This window comes from Erythrolamprus reginae, chromosome 1 (assembly GCF_031021105.1).
Source record: "Erythrolamprus reginae isolate rEryReg1 chromosome 1, rEryReg1.hap1, whole genome shotgun sequence".
In the NCBI taxonomy this organism is placed as follows: Eukaryota; Metazoa; Chordata; class Lepidosauria; order Squamata; family Dipsadidae; genus Erythrolamprus; species Erythrolamprus reginae.
In genome coordinates, this window is record NC_091950.1 from 292,502,158 (window position 1) to 292,521,448 (window position 19,291).

General features: G+C 50.4%; 1 protein-coding gene across 1 annotated transcript; it reads left to right on the top strand.

Annotated features, from left to right (window-relative positions):
* The first annotated feature begins 3,713 nt into the window (after nt 1-3,713).
* POU3F2 (POU class 3 homeobox 2) lies at nt 3,714-5,092 on the top strand. Its single transcript, XM_070739290.1, has one exon. The coding sequence runs from the start codon at nt 3,714-3,716 to the stop codon at nt 5,064-5,066; it is 1,353 nt and encodes a 450-aa protein (XP_070595391.1). The 3' UTR covers nt 5,067-5,092.
* Nucleotides 5,093-19,291: the final 14,199 nt, after the last annotated feature.

Consider the following 19,291-nt stretch of genomic DNA (forward strand, 5'->3'; position numbering starts at 1 on the left):
ATGCGCCGAAATGGGAAGCGGGGGCTAGAGAGGCGGGACTTGCCTTCCAGCATCTCCCGCGCTTCTCGGCAAGGGAGGGGCCCGGGAAGATTAATTTCAGCCGGGAGGGAGGGCGGAGGAGGAGGAGACGGCTCATTAGAAAAGGGGGGGGGGAGAGAGAAACGGCTGCGAGGAAGGACCCCTTGCTTGGCTTGTTGGTTGTTTTGTTTCGCCTTTTCGTTTTTTTAAATAGAGCCATTCGCGGTCGTTTCTCTCCCCCCCCCCTCCTCACTTCCCGCAGGGCGCCTAAGGACTGACTCCCGGGATCTGCAGCTGCGTCTCCCAGCCCAGAGAAGCGGGAGAGGCTCGTTTCCGGGCCTTGGGACCAAGCCGACCTTAGAACAACCTTGTCGGATTGGTCGGAGAGCTGCAGCTTTTCTTCCCAAGGCAGAGCCAGGCGCGGGAGCTCTGGAACGGATGGGAAGCCTGGTTGCAGGTGGCCAGAAGGCTGGATGGAGAACGCCCGCACCGCACTTCACGGCCCCCATCTCTGCCCGAGGCCTCTTAGTGGATCTCTTTATTCTGAGTTCTCGAGAAACTTTTAATGGCTTTCGATCAGCCATTGAGACCGTCAGAATCCAGGGGAGAAAGACCCAGCCTCTTCCTTTGTGGGCATCCTTTATTTCTCTCCCCTGTTGTTGTTGTTTCATTGCGCACGCACTCTCTCTGCTTGAAGCCATTCTCGTAGGCATTGGAAGACACACACACACCCCTGCCCCGTTTACCTACTCCTTCTCTGTGAAAGCCGGAAGGCTGTTGATTTCAGCTACGAATAAAGTAGAGAGAAGCGGTTGTGTTAACGCAGCAAAGTAAAACACAGGCGAGGTGGCGCGTCTCCCTAGAACTTTACATTGAAAGAGAATAAGTTGAACCATGCCTAGATGAATTGGCTACTGGACTAGGGAATAACGGAGAGAGGGAGAGAGGGAAGGAGGGAGAGAGGGAGAAAGAAAGGGAGAGATGGAGGAAGGGACGGAGGGAGAGAGAAAGAGGGAGGGAGGGACGGGGAGAGAGGGAGGGACGGAGGGAGAGAGAGAGAAAGAGAGGGACGGAGGGACGGACGGAGAGAGAGAGAGGGAGAGAGGGGGGAGAGGGAGGGAGGGAGAGAGGAGAAAAGTAGCGTCAAAACTTTTGAGAAAATTAGCTGTTTAACTGGAATGCTCTTAACTCCCGATTTGACAGCTAAGAGGCCATTTTTTGTGTGATGGTGTTCACCAATACAGTGGTAGTGTTTACCAATATACTTCTTGGACACTTGTCAAACTATCGGCCACTTTCTTTGAAAATTCACCAACGCCATTTTACTGGGATGACCCACAGGCACAACCCAACACAGCATACCTTTACAGCCACTTCAGCTTAACCAAGCGCAACCAAGAGAGAGAGAGGCGTATTCACCCAGCGCCCTGGAGGTCGGTCGAGCTCCTTGCCTACTCCAAGGCTCTCCGCCTTCAGCAAGGGATTTCAAGTCTCCGGGCTCTCGGTTGCAAACGCTTTACGTCCAACCTGAAAGGTTCCGGTTGACGTCTCTTTCTTCCTACCATCTCCTTTCGCGTTTGCCTATGCAAATGTAATATAAAAGCTATGTGTAGACACCGCGCATAGATAACACACACACACACTCACACTACGGAGGGAAATCTTACTATCCAAATAACCTTCCTTTGAGTGATAAACTGCGGAGGGGCTGGCTGAAAGGAAGCTGCTCCTAGCTTGTGGTGCTCGTAAATTCTGCCGCCTGTCTTGGCAGGGCCTTTCAATACCAGGGAATACTGGAGCGTAGCCTGACCCGGAGCCAGTATGTGGTTAGCACAACAAAGCGGCGTTTCTCCTTGGCTGGAAGCAGGAGATAGGACAGCGGGTGCAACCGCGGACAGAGCCTCATTGGAAGGAAATGTCTGGGGCAGACTTCTCAGAACAATGGGAGGTTCCATTCGAGTTAAGCACCCGTTTGACCTCTGCAAAGCCCGTAGCCTTCTATTGGAAACGAAGAGGGTTGGTTTGGAGGATCTTTTAGTAAGCAGACGGGCCCAGCTATTGGCCGCCCACCTCAAACACCACCCCCAACCCGGACGAAAGACTTAAGTCATAAATGGATTTAATCAAGGACGCGGAGGGGGCAGCATTAGATCAGGCTGCTTCGCTTTCCCTGCCCCTAAGCTCCTGCAGGAACAACACGCCGCCTTTGTGAAAGAAAGAAAAGTGGCTGGACTGTAAAGTCGCCGGTGGTCTCCCGGGAGCGAGAACCTTCCGCACACAATCGTCGCCTTTTTAGGTTCGCCTCTGCGCTTTAAGCGCAGGGCTAAGCCTGCAAATTCTAAGTTTTGTTCTCCAGCGAGCACCTGCTGCTGGGACACTTTGGAGACCCTTCCCTCCCCCTCCCGCCCCATCTTTCCTATCCTTATCCATCGCGGACAATGAGGAGCAGGTTTCTCTTGGATTATGGGGCGCCAAGACCCATAGAGACGTGCTTGGAAGGAGGGAGGGAGGGGGAAGAGGAGGTAGCAGGAAAGCCCTCGGCGCTGGACTGCATTGCCACTTCAAGCACTTCTTTGAAGACTAGCGGCGCTTCTACGCTTGGAAACGAGGCTGGTTACTATCAGGGTCTTATGTTCTTATGTTTAGGGTCCCACTGATAGTAACCAGCCTCGCTTCCAAGCCAGCGGGGAGAGCGTTGTCTGTATTTCTTAGCAGCGCTGACAGGCGAATCCCGCTCCTGAAAATGCGGCGCAAAGTTGGCGAGAGAAAAGTCTCGCTCAAAGTGAAGCCTGTCTTGCCAACCGAGAAGGTACCTCCGTTAGAGGCCAAGTCCCCCAAGCCATCGGGACTCTCCAAGGAAAGCGTGGGGAAAGGGATACTAGCAGCCCAGCCCTGCAGCAAGCATTGCTTTCCACCCATCGAATGGCTTTGACACTTCTCTTTAACTCCCTCTCCCGCTGCCCCTTAGCCTTCCGCGTCTTTGCGGGAGGAGAGGAGATGCCCTAAGAGAAATGAGGCCGGAGGGAAGAGTTCTACCAAGTTGGCCATTAAGCAAAACTGGGGCACCCCTCTCCTCTCCGGCCCCTCTGGAGCACTTTGACTGCTGTTTTGCCCTTCCCCTGCAAAGGGGGGGGGAGGGAGAGAGAGAGAGAGGCGGCTTTGAGTTTTCCACGGCTTTGCATAGAGGGCTGAGGCTCATCTGGTTCCCCTACCCACCGGGGCGCAGCGCAGGTGGCCAAGAGCGACTGAGCGGCTCCTTCTGCTTTCTCGGTGCTTGTTCATCTGTTTCTTCTCCCCCCTCTCTTTCTTTGCCTTTTCCTTCCCCACTCCCCCCCACACGTGCGTGCGCTCCTTCCTTCTCTCCCTCCTTAGAGTTTGATTACAAAGAGATGGAGAGAGAGAGAGAGGGAAAGAGAGAGAGACGCTGTGTTGGAGGCGTGGTGTCAGCACCAGGGCCGGGGCCAATGGGAGGCTCCCCCTGAGCCGGTTGCTAGAGGTCTCCACGTAAATCAAAGCGCAGGGAGCCAATGGGGGCCGGAGGGAGGGAGGGAGAAAGGGACGCGTGCCTTTGCAGTGGGCTCTGCCAAAGCGGACTTTGCGGGGGAAGCGAGCGGGCGAGAGGAGCCCGAGGCGAAAAAGTAGCTGTCAAATGCGCGGCTCCTTTAAGCGGAGCCCTCAGTCCGGCTCGGAGAGTCATGGCGACCACAGCGTCTAACCACTACAGCCTGCTTACCTCCAGCTCGCCCATGGTGCACGCCGAGCCGCCGGGGAGCATGCAGCCGGGCGCCGGCTACCGAGACGCCCAGGCTCTGGTGCAGGCGGACTACGCGCTGCAGACCAACGGGCACCCGCTCAGCCACGCTCACCAGTGGATCACGGCGCTGTCCCACGGCGGCGGCGGCGGGGGAGGCGGCGGAGGAGGAGGCGGCGGAGGTGGAGGCGGCGGAGGCAACGGCGGGGACTCGCCGTGGTCCCCCAGCCCGCTGGGCCAGCAGGACATCAAGCCCTCGGTGGTGCAGGCCGGCGGCCGGGGCGACGAGCTTCAGCAGGCGCAGCAGCAGCAGCAGCAGCAGCATCACCAGCAAGGCAGACCCCCGCACTTGGTCCACCACGCCGGGAGCCACCACGCCGCCGCCGTGGCCGCCGCCGTGGCTTGGAGGACCGGCGGCTCGGCTCACCTGCCGCCCGGCATGGCCGCGGCCAACGGGGGCGGCCAAGGCGGCTTGCTTTACGCGCAACCGCCGGGCTTCACCGTCAACGGGATGCTGGGCTCGGGCCAGCCGGGCATGCACCACCACAGCCTGCGGGATGCCCACGACGAGCCGCCTCCGCCCCCGCCGCCTCCGCAGCAGCAGCAGCAGCAGCAGCCTCCCCCTCCTCACCACCCGGATCACCTCTCGCAGCAGCCCCAGCACCCGCACCTCCACCCGCACGGGGGCCAGCCTCCTCCGCCTCCGCCTCCGCCGCACCATCACCACCACGAGGCGCACTCGGACGAGGACACGCCGACCTCGGACGACCTGGAGCAGTTCGCCAAGCAGTTCAAGCAGCGCCGGATCAAACTGGGATTTACCCAAGCGGACGTGGGCTTGGCCCTGGGCACCCTCTACGGCAACGTCTTCTCGCAGACCACCATCTGCCGCTTCGAGGCGCTCCAGCTGAGCTTCAAGAACATGTGCAAGTTGAAGCCTTTGTTGAACAAGTGGCTGGAGGAGGCGGACTCCTCGTCGGGCAGCCCCACCAGCATAGACAAGATCGCGGCGCAGGGGCGCAAGCGGAAAAAGCGCACCTCCATCGAGGTGAGCGTCAAGGGCGCCCTCGAGAGCCATTTCCTCAAGTGCCCCAAGCCCTCCGCCCAGGAAATCACCTCACTGGCGGACAGCCTCCAGCTCGAGAAGGAGGTGGTCCGCGTGTGGTTTTGTAACAGGAGACAGAAAGAGAAACGCATGACTCCCCCGGGAGGGGCTCTGCCGGGAGCCGAGGACGTGTATGGGGCCAGCAGGGACACGCCGCCGCCGCACCATGGGGTACAGACTCCTGTGCAGTGAACTCCGCCCGGGGCGGAGGAGGAGGAGGAGGAAGGGGCCGGGGGGCCCACCAGGCCTCTTCCCTCTGACCCGACTCCTCCGATCCTTTTTTGATTGTTTCCCTCCCCTTTTAAAACAGCGAAAAAGCAGACAAAAAAAAAAAGCAAAACACAAAACAGAACAGGAAGGAAGGCGACCGCACTGAACTATGCTTGAAACGGTAGCGAAGTGGGTAATGAATGAGGGTGTGTTTTGACCTTTGCAGGCGAGTAACCTGGCAATGGAGTGCAGTGAGTATACGGAGGGGGGGGTGAGAAGAGGGGAGAGGGTGCCGGACGCTTCCTTCCACCCGCTGCCTCGCAGTTCGAACTCTCTCTCTCTCTCTCTCTCTCTCTCCCTTCCTCCTTCTCTCTTTCTCCCTTCTTCCTTCTCTCTCTCCATTCCTCCTTCTCTCTCTCTCTCCCTCCTTCTCTCTCCCCCCTACCTCCTTCTCTCTCCCTCCCTTTCCTTCCCGCTCTTCCTCTTCCTCTCTCCCGCTCCCTCTCTCTCTTTCTCTCCCTCTATTCTCCCCCACCTCTCTTTGCCCGGCAGCCAGGCATAGCCCACTCCAGAGGTTCTTAAATCAGAGGGGAAGCGAAAAGGATCGTAGGGCTTGACTTAGCAGCCCGATCCTTGAAGGATCTAAGGCAGGTTCACCTCCAACACTTTTTGGTTTCGGGTGTTTTTGGGGTTTTTTTCCCCGGAGGGTGGGATGCAGGCAAACGCGGAGGTAAGAACGAGGGCTTAGGAAGGCCAGGCTGACAAATTTGTGCTGCTGGAAATGGACGTCTGCCCATTATTCATCTCTCTCTCTCTCATTGGCAAGGAGGGGAAGGAGGGAGGGAGGGAGGGATGATTTGCATTTTCTACCTGGCCCAGAGTAGGTGGCATCCCTGTGGAGCTGGCCTTTCCTTTGGGTGGTGGGCGTCTCAAAGTTTGAGGGACCACCTTTGGTGGAAGTCAACTTTAGTTTTGCTCTTTCTGCCGCCTTTTAGCCTGTCTTTAGGGGGACGGGGAGAGCGGAGCTTGTTTAACCTTGTGAAAACCGGTAGGAAGTAGAAGAAGAGAAGGAGGAAAAAAGGTGGGGAGGGGGATAAGTAACAGCTACTTCCCAGAAATGTGGTTCTGAAATGATTCAAGCAGCGGAGATCGCCCATAGTTGGCATGTGAGAATTGGGAAAGAAAGAGGGGGAGTGAAGATTTTACCCTTAGGCCTCCTTCTCCCAAGTTGGTAGGGTTCTCCAGCTACAGCCCCATTAATCCCAGCCAGCATGCCCTTGCTGTCCTCGGCCAACCTCTCTGGATGTTAACTTGGGCAAGCATGGCCAATAGCGCTCTATTGGAAATGAAGCGTTGATGAGAGACACCTTCTCTTTTAAGATAGCAGTTGGTGAAGCCACACTTAATTGATCCAAAAGTTATGGGGAGGGGGATGGAGTGGACCGTAGAAAACTCTGGCAGTTTTTCCCACCAGAAAGGGGCACTTTGGGGAGAGGACTCTAACAATGGGGTAGAAGAAGTGAAGCTGTGGGGTGTGGGTGAGAGAAAGGTCCCTATACGCCATGCATACCCAGCCCTACATGAATCTTAGGACAGCGAAAGTGACATCTGCTTTTCAGTGTGAAAGGAAGATCGGGGAAGCCCCTGAAGGCAAAAACCCTTCATTGGGGAGGAGGGGGAGAGGGGAAACCTCGCTGATCAAAGTAACAAAGCTCAGAGGAGCAGCTCTGTGATCCTAAGGTACATTTCCCTTTGATTTGCTTTATCAAAGTTTTAAAAAACAAAACAAAAAACCCTAAGGCAGTGTTTCCCAACCTTGGCAACTTGAAGATATCTGGACTTCAACTCCCAGAATTCCCCAGCCAGATATCTTCAAGTTGCCAAGGTTGGGAAACACTGACCTAAGGGATGCCCACTTTCAATGGGGCTGGCTTCCACCTCCCGAGCTAACACTGTTGAGTTGGGAAGAATTGCATCCATGGCGGGGTAGGGGGGAGAGAGAAACAAAACAAAAGAAAAGAAAACTCACCCTAGAGCCATTCATCTCAAGGGGGAGGTTTGACTTCAAGGGAAGGAGAGAGAGACAGAGAGAGATTCTATCAAAAGCGCGATTCCTTTGGATAGAATTTGTCCCCTTGAAAATAGGAGGCGTTCAGGCTGATAAAGGGAGCCAGGCATATGTGGGACTGATTTCCAATTTTTTTTTTAAAAAAATGACTGTGAAAGGTTTGCTTTCAAAGTCAAGGGCATAGATGAGGAGGCGGTCTGAGCCTTAAGGTTGCTGGAGGCCTCTCGCAGGTGGGGGAAATTCCCCTCTTGGGTTTAGCATCCCAAATTATGCCTGGCGTTATCAGTTTTAATGTAAATGGGAAGGGGGGGGAAACCAGCTTTAACTCTACCTTATTTTTCGGAAGAGATTTAAATGGAGTGAGAATTTTAAACAAAACACAACCCAAATGACTCCCCCTCCCCCAATTCGTCCCTCTGGGTTCATGGTTTTAATGGGTACATTGACTTGGTGGAAATGGTTCACTTTCCCCCAAAACGAACCAAAACACGAAGGCAGGAGGCTTTAGAGAGGGGAGAGCTAAGGAAAGGAAAGGCCTTGAAATTGTGTATTATATTCCATATTAGAGGGTAACCATTGAAACTGTGATCGTAATTCATCCCGAAACAACTACTCAGCACAAAAAACGGGGGGGGGGGTGTCTGTGTAACTTTGTTTTTTAATAATTTTTACAACAACAAAAGTTTGCCTGATGAAATTATTCAAAATTTTGAGGCCATCTGAATCTCCCCTTGGAGAACTTTAACAGATCAAACTTGGGTTAGGTCAGTTGGATTTCAGAATATTTTGGCCTCCGAGGGTTGCTCTAAGCCTCAGTCTGACACTGGATTTGTTTCCTCAGAAGACAAATGTAGCTTTCTGGGCAGTCTTTAAGTTCACATTGTAGGGATTCACCCCCTCCTACCATCCAAACAATGTGGGTACTGGTTTCTTTTTGAGACTATTGTGGCTGCTGTTGATTATAAGATGGAGACAAACTCCTTATCTATTGGTATTCAGGTCGGGGAGGAAAAAGTGACAGCAGGGGGACAGTAACACTTATTAATACCTGGGTAAGGTCAGAAGAAAGAGTTTGGAGAAGGTAGACCCTCTTAACTCTTGGTAAGATTTACCTAAAGATAATTTAAAAAAAAAAAGTTACCAAGCGAACCTTACCACTCTGTATATATGTTTAATATTTGTCCTTTGAAATGCAGAAATAGTTGAAATGTTTCCTTTGTCTATTTTTTTCCTCTTTTTCTTTTTAAATGCTACCCAGGGAAATATTTTCATATCATTTTTCAGTGGCCTGCCTCAATGTATATTTATTTCTTCTAAAGCAAACAGGTTCTGGAAACTGTTTTGTTTTTTTTCCTGTAGCTTTAAATGAATAGGTAAACAAAAAAAAACATAAATTCTATATGGGATGTATATTTTTTTTTGGTTCAGTCTCTTTAAAGAAATACTTTGGTTTTTTGGTACATTTGGATGTGCTCATGGGGAAAAATAAAAGCGCAGAGATCCTTATATATTTATGTTAAAGTAATATTTTATTATCTACATAAAACAGAAATACACAAGACCTTTATAGTTTCTTCGACTTATTGGCATGTCCTTTATTATTTGCTGTGAGGAGGGGGTATTGTGTGACAAAATAGTGTGTTTGTGTGTGTATGTGTGTACACTTCCTTCTCTCAAGAGGAATAGTAAATAGTTATTTCTGTTGAAATGGCTCCCATCCCTATTCGCTTTATTTCATGGCATTTTGGAATAATGGATAAGGCAGATTTTTCTCCTTTTGGTAGGGTAGTGATGCTAGTTGGCTTAAAGCAGCAAGAATGTAGGCCTGCAAATTTAGATTTAAGTTGATTTTTGAAGCTTGGGCCTGCCTGTATACCATGGGTAGGCAGCACAATGGGTATGATTGCATGCCTTGAACATTTCTCAGGGACAGAGATATGGAGAATTCGGACATCTAGCATATATGGTAAGCAGTAATTCTCACTGGGGGGAAAAATAATGATATTCAGAGGTTGCGCCATTTGGGACAGGAGGTTAGTGGCTTTTGATAGGAGGTGGAAGCCTTTAGAGGTGCAGGTTTTGAAATAATGACTGTTGGAGAGAGCTCACAAGAGTACAGTTTGGTGTTCTTTATCATAACAGATACAATGCAACTTCTCTATCCCCCCCCTTCTCCCCCCCCCTCTCTCTTGTCTGCATACATCTATTTTTAAAATGTTTGCATTCAGCTGTGAGTCTTCACTCATATCCAGTTTTAGGTGGAAGAAGTTCACATTCTCTCTCTCAGGAGAACAAAAACTTCTGTCAAAAGTGATTGCAGGCAGGGTCTCTCTTTCTCTCTCATTATTTTTTATTACTAAACTGTTATTTCTGTCCGTCTGCCTTTCTTGAGAGAGGAGACGGACGGAGCACAGCAAATATGTTGTGCTTGGGATCCTTTTGCCGGCCTCCCATCCCCTGTCTTTGAGACTACGGTATACAGGAGGGTTTGTCCAAGGTGCGGCAGATATCTGGGTTTGGTGCCACTTTTTAAAGCTGCCTTTTCCGGCCCAGGAGATTTCCTTTCCCAGCAGTGGGAGCGTGGTGTGTCTGTCGAGGACCTGAGTGTAGAGTGGTAGGACTCCCCCCCCCCCGACAGAATCAGGCCCGGCTTTGCTTCTGGCCGTTGTTAGTGCGCCTTCGAGGGCTGGGGTGAGCACAAAGGGCCGCTTGCAAAGAGGCAGAAGAAACAGGGAGAATCCTGCTGCCTGGTACCTTGGATCGAGGAGCAGACCCGGTTTTGCGGGTGTACCTGTGTGAATGTCTGGATTTCGCCTTTCCTACAGCGGGTCTCTGGTCCTTGTTAACTCCTTTTATTTCTTTTCTTTCCTTCTTTCCTCCCTCCCTTCCCCTTCTTTCCTTCTTTCCTTCCTTCCTGCTTTCCTTCTTCCTTCCTGCTTCCCTTCATTCCTTCCGTCCTTCCTCCTCCCTCCCCTCCCCCCTCCTTCCCTTCCCCTTCCTTCCTTCCTGCTTTCCTTCCTTCTTCCTGCTTTCCTTCCGTCCTTCCTCCCCCCTCCCCTCCCCCCTCCTTCCCTTCCCCTTCCTTCCTGCTTTCCTTCCTTCTTCCTGCTTTCCTTCCTTCCTTCCTCCTCCCTCCCCTCCCTCCTTCCCTTCCCCTTCCTTCCTCCCTTCCTCCTTTCCTTCTTTCCCCCCTCCCTCCCTCCCTCCCTCATTCCTTCCTTCCTTCCTTCTTTCCTTCCTTCCTTCTTTCCTATTTCCAGATCCCTTTCCTCCCTCTCCCTCCCTATTTCTCTCTTTCCCCCCCACCCTCCTTTAACGGGAGTTCCCAAGGCTTATTAGATTTAATCATCTTTTCTAACTCCTAGTCAATATTACACGCGTCCCAAACAGATTCAGCTAAATGATCTTATCAATTGTCTGGAAGCGAAGTGACAGCAAGAAGGAGTGTTCTGCGACCGCAGATACGCTGATGGGTAAAAATGTTTAAGCCGGGTATGGATTGAATGTCCTTTTGGTCAATAGCTCGCCGAGTTGTTTGCATTGAACCAAAGAGAGAGAGAGAGAAAATACCAGCGAAGGCGGGTGGGCATCCGAAGCAGGGAAAAAACTGGGCAGCCTCTGCCCTCTGCAGGACACCCGAGCGGCCTCTCTTGCAGCTCTTCTTGCCAAAGGCGAACCGGACGGATGGGGAGGGAGGGGAAGAGAGGAATACCGACTAGGGGGCGCGGGGGGGGGGGGAATGGTGGCGCGAGGGGACGTGGAATCTCATGCCACGAACCCAGGTGAGCTTTCATCTCGCGCGTCTGGAGCTCTGGCTTTGCAAAGGGGGGGGGGGAGGCGAATTTGCTTAAAACACACGCGCTCCAGCATCCCCCGCGCGCGCCAGCCCGTGCACGCGTGGATTCCTTCCCGCTAGGTCTCAGCAGGACAGTCCCCCGTCTGTTGCCAGTTGGGGAAACAGAGCAGGGAAGGGTCGGGCTGCAGGGAGGGGAGGAGGAGGGGGAGAGCTTCTCCTGAAAAGGCCTCCCCACCCCGCACCCCCTTGTCCAAAGGCAGCCGCCAAAGCTTGAAGTCTCCCAGGAACTTCTTTGCCTTTAAGGAAAGGGCCTTTATCTCCATCTGCGTCCGCCTTTCTCTTGAGCGCTCTATGGAGAGCCGCAACGGGGCTTGGGAGGGGGTGGACTTGCCCAGGAAAAAAGGAGACACACCCCACCCCACTTCCCACCCCCTTCAACCGCGGTTCTTTCGGCTTTTGCGATTTCCTCCCAACCCCCAACCCCCCACCCGTTTTCACGTCTTTTTGACAGCAGCGTCGCTTTGGTGGGAAACTTGCCTCTCTCAGCCAACGGCAGTAACTATAATCAAAGTGAGCCGGGCGAAAAGTGGGGTGTGTTGTTTTTTTTTAAGGAAAAAAACACCAGCTCGGGCGGTTGAACTTTTTTTGAACAGGGGTTTTTGGAAGAGCAAAAGCAGCCGGTTGCTTCTCGGTTCCCAGAGCTTAATTCCCCTCTCGCTTGTTTTTGGAGGAGGAGGGTAAGGGGGCAGCCAGGGGTTGCGAAGTTGAAGCTGAAAGTCATTGAGAAGGTCACTTAGTTAGCTGGGAATGCGCCCCTACCTTAAAAGTGGGGCTTGGGGAAGAAAAGCAAAGAGCAATCGGAATCAAAAGAAAGGCTTGGAGAAGTTTGTGATGAAGACGAGAGGAAAAGTAGATGCGTGTTGTTATTATATTATCATTCCCACCATCAGTTATTTTGGCAAAGAATAGTTAGTGATTGAGCCAGTCCTGAACCCATATTAGGTGGCGGGGAGGGGTACTCCCTGAATTAAAAGTTATTAGGAATAATGGAATGTGTGTGTTCATCTAATCCTCTCCCATATCTATATACACTATATCTTATATATATAATAATAGAATATATTATAATAGAATATACACACACACACACATTAACTGCTCAAAAAAATAAAGGGAATGCTTAAAAACACAATATAACTCCAAGTAAATCAAACTTCTGTGAAATCAAGCTGTCCACTTAGGAAGCAACACTGATTGACAGTCAATTTCACATGTTGTTGTGCAAATGGAATAGTAGTGCAAATGAAATATTCAATGAGAACATTTCATTCATTCAGATCTAGGATGTGTTATTTGAGTGTTCCCTTTATTTTTTTTATCTCTGTGTGTGTGTATATATATACAAACACACACACACATAAAATATTATAATATTATAATAGAATATATATTCTATTCTATATATGTCTCTCTATATAAATACAGTATAAGTATATATAAGTGTGTGTGTGTGTGTGTGTGTGTGTGTGACAGAAGTCTAAAGAAAGGGATTTTTTGTGGTGTTTTGACCAGTTCAAACAGGAACCGCTCCTCTTCCCTTTATAAATCTTCTTCTCCCCATCCTAAGTTGTCGGGGTTCATGTTTACATTTCTGGGCCAAGTGATAAGTGAATATGTAAATGAAGTGGTGGTGTTTTTTTGTTTTGTTTTTAATAGCACAGGGCGACGGGCTCTGCATGAAAAACGAAGAGCAATTTCTATCTAGCACAGTCTCGGTTCACAAAGCGTTGGTGTCGTTGTCATTCCACAAGGACCGCAGTTTCCTCCCCATCCCATCCCCAACCCACCCTCCAAAAAATATGCATTTACGATCTGGGGCAGGGACACCCCTCGGGCTTTTTCCGTCGCTTTTTAAGTTCTTTGTTTTTAACTTGGTACCGTTTTCATTTCTCCGAATCTGAGCATCTCTGGCCGCGGTTAAGGTTTGGGACCCTTTCTCGACTATCCTCCCGATTCGGTTAGAAGACAAGGAGAGAGGCGAGCCAGAATAGAAGGCCCCCTTTTTTTGCAGTTTAATTTGCCCTGGACGGGTTATCTGTAAGGCGAGTCCCCGTGCATCAAATTTGGCTGACTTGGAGTCTCACATCCACACGCTTCTTTATAGATGGCGACTTAATTTCAGTAGGGTTTAGGCAGCGCCTCTATAAGATAGCCGGTATACTTCTCCACCTGGATCACAACAGAATTAGAGAATAGAATTCTTTATTGGCCAAGTGTGATTGGACAGACAAGGAATTAGTCCCCGGTACATAAGCTCTCAATGTACATAACAAACAACAAAGTGCCTGGTAAACATCTTTGCCTGGAAGTAAAACCCAGGACCGCTTTCATGTGCATTTCACCCTTCGCCCTTGAAGCGAGCTAGAGATGCAGATCCTGACATTGGGGAGGGTGCGGAAAGGAGAGCGCCCAAGGTGTAGCTTTGTAGTTGGGGCAGCCTATACCAGGCCAAAGCAGTCGCTAGCTTTTTTTACTATACTGTTCTGCTGAAGGCAAAAGATCAGCCCGTTTAGGAAACCAGATTTGAAAACTGGAAAATAAATAAAGGAAGGAAGGAAGGAAGGAAGGATGGAAGGAAGGAAGGAAGGAAGGAAGGAAGGTAGGAAGGAAGGAAGGAAGGAAGGAAGGAAGGAAGGAAGGAAGGAAGGAAGGAAGGAAGGAAGGAAGGAAGGAACCGGATTCTGTTCCCAGACTCTGTTAAATTATCCGTGGGTAGAAAAAGCCGGGTGATCTTCAGGGCCAAAGGCGTTATAGCTGCTGGTGGTGGGGAAACGCCTTTTCATTCCTGGCTAGCTACAAAGAACGCATTTTTCCCCATTCGGCAGCCAATCCCTAGTTTGCAGTTACGGTTACCTGGAACTTCAGTTCTAGCCTCCGTTTCATCTTCCGCGCAGAAAGCCCCATTAAGCACAGTGCGAACTAACTTCTGGGCAACAGGCGCAGAAGAGACAGGAGCCAGATGATGGCTGGCCCTCCAGATCGGGACCCTGTTCAGAACTCAGTAGAAAGCAGGGACCTCAGGATCGATCGCCCTGTGATATTAAAGCCCAGCGGTAGCCCAATTCTGTTATAAGAGAGAGCGAAGTTTCTAGGGAATGGGATGAAATGAGCTTCTTAGGGAAGCCACGGTGTAGGGAGGTTTACTATAGTCGGTTCTCTCAATCTGAGAAATTCCTAACCCTATCCCAGGTTAGTAAACTACTTTAGCCCATTAAAAAAAATTAAAGAGAGCCACCTGATTCTTAGCGGAAAGAAGCCAGCGAGGCCACTTCTAAAGTTACACTAGCTTTGTTGTTGGAGTTGTGACTTGGTTGCAGGACTGAGTTGTGAGCAGACATCAACTAGACATCATGCGACTAGAACCTTTGTGAAAGAGGAAGAGTGACTTATACGAGTTTCGTGAATGGTACCGGTTTGTTTTTGTTTTGTTTTTAAACATAGTTGTTATAACCTAGCCTGACGACCAAAAGTGTCAAGATGCAGCAAACAATGTCGATTTAAAGAGAGAGAGAGAGAAAGTCACTTGGGCCATAAAGAGTTTTATTTTGCTAAGAATCCCATTGCTGTTAAAAAGCAAATTCGCGTTTAGATTGCAACCAGAGAGGAAATGGGGAAAAAAATATTCCCAATATTTTATTTTGAAACAACCTTGCCAGCGAGATTGCGGGCGCTTGGATAAACTATTGATGCAGCTATCGATGGAACTATTGAAATTGTTGGCATTTGATTCGTAGTTTTCTCAATCAGCAAATCTAGGATGCCTTGTGGATCTCTTTGGTCCCGTCCTTGTGGCGTTCCGGACAAAAAAAAAGCACTAAGGCCTTGTCCCTCCACTGGGGTCCCTGTTCAAGAAACACCATTGATTTGCTGGAGGAGATCTTCCTGGGAAGCCCAGGCTCGAGGCCACCTGCCGCCTTGCAGTCGAGGTTGACTTTTCCTTTGTGGTTTTGTTTGCTAAACGCGAAAAGTTAAGGCAGCCGCAGCAGAGACGAGCTACGTCAAAAGTGATGCTGGTGGAGTTGGGGAGAGACTCTGTTCTGTGTTTATAGTGCTGGCTTTTAAAAAAAAAAATACAAACTCGTAATTAATAAAATTTAAAGGTGGGATTGCGACCGGTTCCCTCCCAATTTCAGTGGAGAGAACATTAATTTCGCTAATCTCTATGCTATTTTGCCCTTGTTTCTGCGTGGTGCTTCTTCCCCGCCCACCCAAAATAAAAGTTATTTTTTAAATGAAGTTTTCTAGAACCCCTTTTGAGTTTCTAGACCCTTTCGCGTTTATACGAGTTGGGGATGTAATAAACAGGCAAGCAAAAAAAGTTAGAAAGCGAACATGAGCAGGCAGGAAAGAAACAGAACTTGTATACCTCGCCCCGTAAACTTCAGAGGGTGGGTGTCTTTTTCCCTCACCAAACTTTTATGGGAGACAAAACAAATAGCGATTACAATTTTTTTTTAAAGGAAACCTTTGAAAACGCGTTGCGAGGGAGAGCATCTCAATTCTTGAAACCACCCCCAGTGGACCTGACCGCGCAATTGTCCTCTCCGCTCATTCCTCTCCCACCCACCCATTTTTATAAGCTTCGATGGTTTGGAAAGGCCTGAAACCGCCTTAAATTCGCGGAAGCCTTCCCTATAGTTAAGCTGGATCTTCTTCTTAAAAGCACAGCGGGGGCCTTCCGTCCCTAGGACAACCCTTGTCTGCCCAGAAAAGCATCTGTCCCAACCCAGCCCCAAGTTCCCCAAGTTCCCCAAGTTCCATCGGCAGGTGTCACCAAAGGAGGCCCAGAACTCCGAGCAACCCCGGGGTAAAGTTTGGGGTGACTCGAACCGCCCTTCTCCTCTCCAAGTCTCCAGGGCGCTGAGCGCCAACTCTGAATAGGCTCCAGCTTCGCGGCCAGCCAGCTGAGGTGTGCCAAGAAGGAGGGCGCTATTTATTTTCCCTCTGCCTGTGGCTCGCGAAGACGTTCCAGGCAGGCACAATCATTACACTAATTTGTATTTGATTGTTTGGGCGGACGAGGGGTGAGTTTTATTACGCTAAAGCATTCAAGCACGCACGCACCACTGATTAGCAGTATACATTAAATAAAGTTGTTTGTACACATTGTCTCCCCACATATAGGCAGACTTATTATTCTAATTACTCTAATTAGGGCCTTGCTGTGGCTTCTGTTTGATCTAGGGGAGACTTGGCTCGGCGCTGGTCCCTTTTTTTTAAGAGGGGGAGGAGATAATTCGCCCCCTTGAAGTTGTCCCATTCCTCCCCCCGCCCCCACTTCAAAAGACATAAAAGTACCGGGAACTATCATTCTTGATTCAAAGCGGGCCATTTGCGCCTGGGTTGTTTAATGTTTAAAATTTAAACGTGAAACTAACTAACCCTGAGTCCCTGGGGAGTTGGGCGGCAGAGAAATAGAATTAAATAAACATTCAAACGAATGAGATTTAACTTTCTTTTTTCCCTGCTTTTCCCCCCCTTTTAGTAATGGTCTAGGTTAGGGTAAGCAAACGGCTCTCCTCTTTACTGCTTTACATGGAAGGAAGCTGCCCTTTTGCGCCTATCCATCGAGATTGTCAGGGATGGTGCCATCACCATCACCCGACTATTGCGCAAAGGTCCAGGTTATTCTGGGAAAGTTTTGTTTTCTTAAAAGTAAAATGAAGGCAAGCGTTTCCACTGCTCTCGGTTAACCGAAGAGGTCTTATGGCTAAAATTTAATCACTTATTACTTTGGGGGCTACTTCTTTCTCCCCTTCTCTCCTCCCCCCAAAATAATGCAGATATTTTATTCCTCCCTCTTTGCAATCATGTGTGTGTGTGTGTGTGTGTACATCCTAGATCTGAGTGAATGAAATATTATTGATTACATCCTAGATCACAATGAATGAAATTGTATACAGTATATCCTAGATCTGAATGAATGAAACATTCTCATTGAATGCTGTACTTTGTTTTGTGCAAAGTTGCATGTGCACAGCAGCATGTGAAAGTGATTGTCAATCAGTGTTGCTTCCGATGTGGACATATAGCATTACTCCTTTGCTCCAATTACCAAAATGCGATCCCTTCCTCCTCCCTTTCTCCCTGCTTTCCTTCCCTCCTTCCCTTTCTAGAAGCAAGTCCAGCCTGCTAAATATTAAAAAGAGCCCCTTTCCCAGTCTTGAGCAGCTTCCCCGGTGAAGGAAACCGAAGGAAACCGTCAGCTTCCCACCCACCTGCGCCTTTTCTAGATGCTGCCGGCGGTCTTTCCACTGGCTTCCTTCTAACCACGTTCCCCAGTCACAATCCGCCGCCGCCGCCGCCGCCGCCGCCGCCGCCGCCGCCGCCGCCGCCGGGACCAAAGTTGCTGCTCGCCCCTGCCGCTGAAGTACCTTGAAAGTGGGGGCGCTCGTTTGCCCCCTTCCCTCAACTTGTTCGGCTCCGAAGTGGGGGTGCAGCTGATTTGGGGCTTTTGCTTGCTCCCCAGGGATATGCAACCTTTGGGGATGCTTTGGCGAGGGCGAACTGGGGTTAAGGGGGGGGGGCGACGCCCGTCCTGTCCTGGGGGGCTTGTTTTTGGAAGGGATCCCCAAGATCGGAGGTGAGCCGGGGTGGCACAGTGATTAGAGTGCAGCCCTGCCCTGCAGGCTACTTCAGCTAACTGCTAGCTGTAGTTCAGCAGTTCAGATCTGACCCCCGGCTCAAGGTTGACTCAGCCTTCCATCCTTCCGAGGTGGGTAAAGTTGGGGACAATATGCTGATTCTGTAAACTGCTTAAAGAGGGCTGTAAAAGCACTATGAAGCGGTATAGAAGTCTAAATCCTCGGAGTCCTTGGAGAGGGGCGGCATACAAATCCAAATAGATAGATGATAGATAGATAGATAGATAGATAGATAGATAGATAGATAGATAGATAGATAGATAGATAGATAGACAGACAGACAGACAGACAGACAGACAGACAGACAGACAGACAGACAGACAGACAGACAGACAGGCTATTGCTATTGCTAGATCCTCGCAATCCCTCCTTGCCCCTTTCCCTCTTCTCCCGCCTCCAGATCCATACCCCCCTACCCTTTCTCATGTATACGAGTTAAGGGATTTTGTGGCCAAAGGGATTTTGTGGCAAGGATCCAACGGGCATCCCGGGTGAAAACAACCGCTTCGGCGGAAGTCCCAAGCAGGCAAAGGCAAAGGACGGGCGTTGGGGACCAGGCCTCGGCCTTGGAGGTACGGGTCTCCCAACTCGGGAGAGAGCAAACGTTCTCCAGCGGGACTGGTTGTGTGAAAAGGCTGGCGGAGGGGGGGGGGGGGGAGGAAGCGCGTGCGGTGGCGGCGGCGATGAGGGAGAATCCCGGCCTTTACAGCCCAGCCAAACTGCCCCTCCGCCATAAAAGATGCTCTGTGCCACAGGATTTATCCTTCCCCCGAGAGTTCATTGTACTACACAGCCTGGCTGCCCTCCTCGCATTGAATCTGTTTTGTAACAAAGTCTCCCCGGCGTGGGTATTAAGAGAATAAAGCCGCCTCTTCCCCTTCCACCCCCCCCCTCCCCCCACGTCCCTTTGATTGCCCCCCCCCCCCCAAATCCGCGCCTCGTTAATGCAGCAGCTGCTCTAGAGAGGCACTGCTTCCGAGAGGCGCGAAAAAGAAAGCCCAAATAGAACTCGAGCGCCCCGCAGCGGCCCCGAGGCGAAGTTCGGAAATAAAAAAAATAAAAATAAAAAAAAAGGGCGGGAGAGAGAGAAGAAGATGGGCAAAAAAAGGGGGGGGGGAGCTGACCGATCCTCCCTTCCAAGCGCCTCTTGTGCTCTCACTGAAAAGAAAGTAGGGACGTTTTGGCTTCCTACTCGCTTTGGAAGCCGAGTTGGCGGGCGTTTGACCCGGTTTGGAGAGGGAGAAAGGTTAAACCAAAGGAGGGGGTGGAGAGAGAGCGGGAGAAGAGCGTCTTCTGCAGATTCTCTCTCTAGTCCTCGCCGTTTCTGGCTTTGCTTCACAGCTTGGAAGAAAATTATTATTCTGGGACGGAAATAGCTTCCACGAATAGGAGGAGGAAGAGAAAGAAGGTTCTTTCCCCACCGAGGCTCAAACCTGATTTTCCTGGGTCCTGATTAAACCCATTTTGTGTCCCAGCACCCTGCCACTTTTCTTTTTCTTTTTATAAGGTTGTGCCCCAAAGTTTTGGGGGGGGGCAGGAAAGCGAGTTTGGTCACCTCACATCAGGGTGGAGAGCTCTTTTCTTTTTGCATTGGCTGGCACCTGTAATTCAAATGTAATTCTTTGTTAAATTTTATCGG